At 38.6% G+C, this 8,133-nt stretch overlaps 1 protein-coding gene across 1 annotated transcript; it reads left to right on the plus strand.

Moving 5' to 3' along the window:
* The first annotated feature begins 2,264 nt into the window (after positions 1–2,264).
* On the plus strand, positions 2,265–7,423 carry LOC113015203 (formyl peptide receptor 2-like). The gene is made up of 3 exons (XM_026157156.1): positions 2,265–2,421; positions 3,057–3,207; positions 5,492–7,423. The coding sequence occupies exons 2-3, from the start codon at positions 3,064–3,066 to the stop codon at positions 6,305–6,307; spliced, it is 960 nt and encodes a 319-aa protein (XP_026012941.1). The 5' UTR covers positions 2,265–2,421; positions 3,057–3,063; the 3' UTR covers positions 6,308–7,423.
* The last annotated feature ends 710 nt before the right edge of the window (positions 7,424–8,133 follow it).

Raw genomic sequence — 8,133 nt, forward strand, 5'->3', positions numbered from 1 at the left:
ATAAATGTAATGCTGAAGAAAGCAGTAACTTCCCTTATGTGTTTCAGGTTGTGTACGTCTGTGTGCCTTTGCCTGATTTTGACGTTTTGTACATCAGTGTGAATAAATGGCTCACCTTTTGTTCTCTCCATCTGCCTCCTGTGTATCTGTAATTAGGTTTTAATTGCATGCTTTGTGACACATTTTGTCTCTTTGTTGATTTTTGTTTTGCTAATGGAAATGTTGCATTAGAAAATGTCTGCCTATTAGGCTCCCTTCTCTTCTGTAGTGCAGCTAGATGTTGCTAGAACTGCACCCAAAATGCTTCACCAGATGATTTTCAGGCATTTTACCCCTGAGTACCTGAGTGTAGTGCTATATATAAATTATAGATTTTTGCCTCTATTAAGTTGTCATGTTCAATAACAACTGATGACTGATACACCAAAGGGATTGTGCTTTTGTGTTAGTGTGCCTTCAATTTAGGTTCAAATTGGTTTGATGTCAGGAAGGCAATAAGTGAACTAAGTCACCTCAAAGGTGAAATGAGAATTATCATACTCTTTCACAGAAATTAAAATGAGAAAATGATGGAATCGTTATGGTCCTAGATCATCTTGACCCAGCGTTCTCAGTTTTTTTTTTATTCTGTATGGTTCCTAGGTTGTTCTATTTAGTTTAGTTTATTAGATTCCCCCTTTCATCTTTGCCCTCTGTCTCCCTCTGTGTGTCTGTTTATTTTATTGTGAGTTCTTATGCCTTGTTTCCCCTCCTTGTGTTTCCCCAGCCCGTCAGGTCTGTGCTCTCCCCGTGTTCTCTCTCCCCCTCGTGTCTGCGTCTCTGTCTTCCTGTTTTACTTTGATAGTCTCCCGTCAGTGTACGTCACGTTGTGTTTGCTCCTGCTCTGTCTTGTTACCATTATCTGTGTCAGCTGGGTTCCCCGTGTGCTCCCACATCCCTCGTTTCCTTGAGTGTATTTATGTCCGGGTCTCCCTCAGTTCTGTGTCGCGTCCTCCCTCTTGGCTGTGTTTCCTGATGTGTCTTTTCGCATTATTAGTTATTAATTTTCCAGTTTAGTTTTGTACCACCTTTTTTCCCATTCAGCGAATATAGCTGCATTTTAGGTCGAAATCCAGTGTTCCACCTGCACACAGCCAATTTATGAAATTGGAATGGTAACATTTTATAAACTTCAAGACAGATGTCAACTTTACTGTGACGTCAAAATGTTCTGCAAAAACCCAAATTTCTTAAGAACAGAAAGAGCAGTTGTGACCTTTTGTGACACAGATACTAAATTCCTTCAAAGTCTTCAGTTTAAATTATATTTGTTTTTGTCTGTGGACAGACATGGATGCAAACTTTTTTTTCTTCCTTTGTTTCTATATGTGGTTGAAGAACATTCTATGGTCACTGTCATGCCATGTTTATTTCCCCTTTCACTGCAGCAGCTTTGCTTCTCTAAACTGAAGAAACCACCTTTGTGCAGAACAGCTTTTTCCTTTGAGGAGTTGTTGTTGTCTTCTTTTCATTTGCACTATAGATTCTTTTTGCACGACTAATGATAGGGCATGGTTGGAACATTATTTGCTTAACATGAGAAGTATAATTTTAATCTCTTGTAACGGGTTTTAATGGTTACATCCTATAGTTTATGTTAAACAATAACAACAATAATGGGCGGTGCTACCAATCGGAGGAGCATCTTCAAGTAGGTTTCTGTGGATTTCTAAAGTTCTGAATTGATTTTTAGATTTAATGGATCAGGCCAATGACGTAACCTTTTTAACACTTTTTTAACCAAATATAATCTCCATAGCAGCGACTAGACTACTGTTTACCTAATTATAGATATATAAACTGGAATACTTACGTTGTTAACCCTTGGTAAGTTGTTGTCAAAGCAGAAGTCAAATATCTTCAAAGGTTTAGGTCTGAGGAATAAATCTCGCCATAAACACCACCTGGTACCATTTCTGGAGTTTTAGACTTTGCTGATGGTATTTGCCTAATGTTGTTGAATTGTGTGGGGTTTTTTTTGTTTTTTGCATAGTTATATTGCATTGACCTTTGCCACTGTTTAAACTTAACTATTCCTCAGATGCCTTAAAATATAATTCAACCATGCACAACAGTAGTTAAATGTAAAAATAAAAATAGATAAACATGTAAGTTCCAGGTGGAGGCTGGTGGAAGACTGAGTCAGGCTGGCTATGAATGAGGACCTGTCCAGACCTGTCCTAGTTCCTGCTTCCAATGAGCTGTGCATTTAGCCCTGGGCCTTCCGGTGTGCTGTGTGAACGTGTTTCTAGGCTGAGAAGAGCTTGGCTGCGTTGTATATATTGTAAATAGCTTAAATAGACCTTTTTGTTGTTGTTGATCTGGTAGCTGTAGGGGTAGGAAGTCGTTTTCTTTTAGTACATTTGGGGATTCTCATTATAGGTAAGGCAGTTCTGTTTCATTTCTAGAGTGTTTTGTTTGTTGTTTTTGCTATGCCCACCCTGACACTTGCTACCTTTTGAGTTTAATAAAAACCTGCTTGTTGTAAACCGTAATCCTGTGGCAGCGTTCGTTTTTCCTTGGCAGCAGGGAGTGTGGGCATTTTTACTTTCCTTTTTTTCTTTTTCTTTTTTGTGTTGTGCTCCGGTATCCCACACGGCTCAGACCTGTAGATACAGGTCTGCGTTATCATGCACAGCTACTCTTCCAGAGTTCAGGAATAAAAAGTATCTTATTATAACAGTATCACCAGGCTAATGTATCCCTTGAGATTAGGAGCATTAGCTTACAGATTTTGGCAAAATAAGTTCATGAAAACTTTTGCTTATATAAACTGATTTGGCCTTGCCTGAAATTATTTCTAAGATAATAATCTATTAAGATGACTTGCACTCCCAGATTTACCTCTTCTGTTAGGCTTCAGTCAATTATCTGTTTGTTTGTTTGTTTGTTAGTCAGGAAGTATGATACTATAGAATGACATATGAGGAAATCCTATGATTTTGTGCTCAGTGTCAGATCAGGAGTTACGTGTTTATTAATATTTTGAATTTTCTTTTCAATTCTCTTTTTTCCAGCAACGTAATGTCTTCCAATGCATCTCTGTCCACTAAGGACAATGATGACATCATCATTAGAAACATCAACTTTGTCCTCTACACAGTGACCGTTGTGCTCGGCATCACAGGAAACGCTGTGGTGATCTGGATGGCTGGAATCAAACTTAAGGTGAATATACAGTGTTTTAAATATCTAATTTTGTTTGTCAGTAATATCTTCTGTGTCTCAGTGAAAACGCCAAAACGCGGCAAATCCCCGTTAGCGAGTTAACGTGGATCGGCCCGGGCGCCAACGCATTAGCGCGTTAATGCGTTAGCGCCCGGGCCGATCCACGTTAACTCGCTAACGGGGATTTGCCGCGTTAAAGCGGTTATGATGTTAACGTTGTATTAACGAGATTAACGCTGACAACACTACTTACATGTAAATGCAGAAACAAGAATATGTCAAACACTATACTCGTGGAAACACACTCAGTGACAAGTTTATCTGCCACAGTACGGCTGTGTGCAGGCAAAAGTAGGACCCAAACGCAAACTCACAGAGACAAAAGGTAAACTCAAAAAACACAGCTTTATTGCTGGCGTGGAGTGGGACACGAAAAACAATACAAAATAAACTAAACTGGGAAAACTAAAGCACAAGGAGCCACAGGGAAAAATCACACAGCTATGATGGAGACTACGACACTGACAAAGAGAAACACAGGACTTAAATACACAGAGGGATAACGAGGGAATGAGACACAGAAGGAGGGCACAGCTGGGAGAAATCAGGACTGGACGAGACAGAGACGCAAAACTAGAAACACTCACATGAGGCATGGACCTTCAAAGTAAAACAGGAAGTATCACACAGAGACGCGAACTAGACACAGTGGAGACAGCAACTAAGAAACAGAGACAAACCATAAGGCAGAGGTCTAAGAACCAAAATACACAGAGGGAAATACTCAGCTTTGAACACAAGAGACTAGACTAGATGGAGTAACAAAAGACCAACCATGAGAACATAATGCACAATGCAGGGTGGCAGAAAACAAGAAACTCAAACATGCAAAGACACAGAACAGAGGGGGCACAGAGAGACATGAAGGGCAGGGGAGACTTAATATGGGTTGAAACACAAGGGGGAACTAATAAGCAAATCAACATAGGAGGCCTAATGAGCTAAACATACTATAAACATCAAAATGAACTAAAACTCAAAACACTGGGTCCTAAGACCCAGGATCGTGACATTATCAAACACTCAATAGAGTTGAAAACTTTTTTTATGCTTAAAAAATGCTGTACAAAAAGTTTGAAAACTCTGTTAAAAAAAGAAAAAGCAAGTAATAAGAATTCTGTAAGTCTTCACTGTGAATATCATGACTAAGTACAGTACAGTACATCTAAGTTAAAACCCAGAATAAGGCCATATGTTCTTGAAAAAACAACATCATTAATATAAGTGGTTGCTAGTAACTAAGACTTATGAATAGTATTGTGCAAAAGTCTTGAGTCAAACTTCATTTCTTTATGTACAGTATACAATACATCTGGAAAGTTTTTACAGCCCTTCACTTGTTCCCTAATTCCCCGTGTTTCAGCCTAATTACACAGTAGATTAAAGTAATTTTTCATGTCAAAATTCTAAACGAAAAACCCCATAATGACAAAAAGTGTGCTTGAAATTGCCAGGATCCTGGCACAAGCATTTATTTGGCTTAGCAGGCAAATTCCAGGCTGATAGAATTCAGTGACTTTGCTTCCCATCTGTTCTTGAGTTCCTTTAGATCAGGGGTGTCCAACTCCAGGCCTCAAGTGCCAGTGTCCTGCATCTGTTAGATATTATCCTGGGTCCACACACATGAATCAAATGATTAGTTCCTTACCAGGCCTCTGGACAACTTCAAGACATGTTGAGGAGGTAATTTAGCCAATTAAATCAGCTGTGTTGGATCAAGGACACATCTAAAACCTGCAGCACACCTGCCCCTGAGGCCTGGAGTTGGACACCCCTGCTTTTGATAATGGCATGTGATGCTGACTGACATCTTCTAGGCTACTTAACTTTGTCAGGTAGATTCTATTTAAGTGATTTTATACATGTTTTGCATGTCATTACCCTGCATGGACGTCTAAAACTAACACATGAGTTAGAGTACGTTTTTATTGTGCTATGAAGTTCCTTTTATATCCGCAAGAGCAACCTAAGTTTATGTGCTCTGGGAACTGAGTTTGGGCTAAAACACACAGTTTTACAAAGTGACATAATTGCTATTTAACAATATTAGTTGACACCAGATTTTACATCCACTTATTCACATGATCACTAGATGTGTGCATAATGCATGCTGCTCTGTTTATTGATAAATTGATAATGACTGGGGGGATAATAATATCAAAGTCTGGTTACTTGCGTCATGTAAATAATATATTATTTTACTTTGTCTCTTCTGTCTCTTCAGCAAGCAGTCAACAATGTGTGGCTGGTGAATCTGGCGATAGCAGATCTGATTTTCTGTTTCACACGAATCTTCTCCCTCATCCAGATGAAGTTAGAACGGTGGCCTTTTGGTCTCTTTCTCTGCCAGTTTCATGGTTTGTTCAAACACACCAACATGTTCTGCTCTGTCTTCCTGCTGGCTGTGATCAGTCTGGATCGAGTGCTTTGTGTCCGTCAGCCCATCCTCACGAAGCGTCGACGCACCCTCTTCGCAGCGAGGGTGGTGGCAGTCTGTGTCTGGATTATAGCGCTCCTCTTCAGCATTCCCTACTTCACCTTCCGCAAAATCTACATGGACAACAACAACCAAACTAAGTGTAAAATGGTGTGGGTGGAGAAGCCAAAGGAAAACAAAAACACCAAAGTTGCTCTCTACTCCATGCAATTCATATTCAGCTTCATATTTCCCTTTATGGTCATTCTCATCTGTTACATCCTGGTTGGCCTGGGCCTCCGACGCACTCGTCTGTCAGGGAAATCTCGGCCCCTTCGTATATTAGTATGTTTGGTCATTGCCTTCTTCCTGTGCTGGGCACCTTACCAGTGCCTTCTATTAGTAGACATTGTGTATAATGAAAACAAAGTGGTGAAAAAGTGGTACTCTATAACAAAGAGCATTGCTTATTTTAACAGCTGTGTGAACCCATTGTTATATTTCTGTATGGGGCTAAAAGTCAAGGAGGGGTTTAGACAGAAACTCATGAGAGTTTATAAAAGGGCTCTGAGAGATGATATGGATGGCCAGATGGCTCAGCCAACTGATCCCTCTTTGGATTAAAGCTCTGGGTTAAAACAGAGTAGGCGGAGAGGAGTGGATGTAAGTAAATTTTACCTTTCCCCAGAAAAATACATGTCCTTATACATAACCATTAATATAATATTGAAATGCCGAAATCATTTTTTGCTTCCATTATATGATCAAAACCAGTATTTCAGAGTGAAACATAAAAGGTGGGAAGACTACAGTAATGATAATCGGTCAAATTAAAAGATTTATCAACAAAGGCTCAACAAAACAGATGTGTGAACTCCTACCTTTCGCTAAATCTGTTTCACCATCACTATATTTAAAGTCAAGTCTTAAGAACAGTGATAATTTGTTTGTTGTTTATTTATTTATAATACCTGGAAAATTCATATTGACACCAGAAAATTCACCCTCAATCACTATGTCATATTTTACATATTGTATATTATGTTTCTTGCTTTTGCTTTTTTCTTTTGTTTATCTATAGTTACCTAATTATAGATAAACTGGAATAATTACGTTGTTAACCCTTGGTAAGTTGTTGTCAAAGCAGAAGTCAAATATCTTCAAAGGTTTAGGTCTGAGGAATAAATCTCACCATGAACACCACCTGGTACCATTTCTGGAGTTTTAGACTTTGCTCATGGTATTTGCCTAATGTTGCTGAATTGTGTGGGTTTTTTTTTTGTTTGTTTGTTTGTTTTTTGCATAGTTATATTACATTGACCTTTGCCACTGTTTAAACTTAACTAACCCCAGCATTAGCTTATAGGTTTTGGCAAAATAAGTTCATGAAAACTTTTGCTTATATAAACTGATTTGGCCTTGCCTGAAATTATTTCTAAGATAATAATCTATTAAGATGACTTGCACTCCCAGATTTACCTCTTCTGTTAGGCTTCAGTCAATTATCTGTTTGTTTGTTTGTTAGTCAGGAAGTATGATACTATAGAATGACATATGAGGAAATCCTATGATTTTGTGCTCAGTGTCAGATCAGGAGTTACGTGGTTATTAATATTTTGAATTTTCTTTTCAGTTCTCTTTTTTCCAGCAACGTAATGTCTTCCAATGCATCTCTGTCCACCAAGGACAATGATGACATCATCATTAGCAACATCAACTTCTTCAGTCTCAGCTGACAGCAGGTTTCCCCAACTTCATAAAACTCATAAAATTTTATAGTGGTAAAAAAAAATTACTATGAAGATAAAAGCTCCTACTTACCTACAATGAAAAAAAGAAACAAGAAAAAAAAAGTGTTTACCTGTAGCTTAAATGCCTTTTTTATTTTAGAACCCCATGTTACACTCAATTAAAAATGGCATATTATGTAATCAACTTTTCAACCAAAATACCAGATGGACTTTTCAGACCGTTACAGGAAGCTTTGAAAAATATAGAGCACATTTATTTACATATGTTTATGCCTGGCCTGAGTGTATACTGTATAAATAATACCGCACCCAGCTATCTTACTGATCTTCTCAGCTTTTATACCACTGGAAGAGCGCTTACATCAGCAGGCCAAATGCTCCTGACCTTGGTTTAAGACCACAGGTGACCACACATTCGCCTCTGTTGCACCCTACCCTCTGGAATAATCTCCCCGAAGCTATTCGCGTGTCTATTTCAATTCAATCTTTTAAATTTCAATTAAAAACTTATTTAGTGTAGCCTTCCCGGCTTTCTAGAGCCCGCATTTTGTAAGTCTGATTTAACCTTCAGCCTTTTGGCTTGTGCCTACAATGCCTGGTGTTAGTTATGTCTCCCACCTGTCAGTGTATTTATATTTGTATCTGTTATTGATCTTAATTGGTTCTGTGAAGCACTTTGGCATACCTCTGTTTTTTTGT

Source organism: Astatotilapia calliptera, chromosome 22, assembly GCF_900246225.1.
Source record: "Astatotilapia calliptera chromosome 22, fAstCal1.2, whole genome shotgun sequence".
Taxonomy (NCBI): Eukaryota; Metazoa; Chordata; class Actinopteri; order Cichliformes; family Cichlidae; genus Astatotilapia; species Astatotilapia calliptera.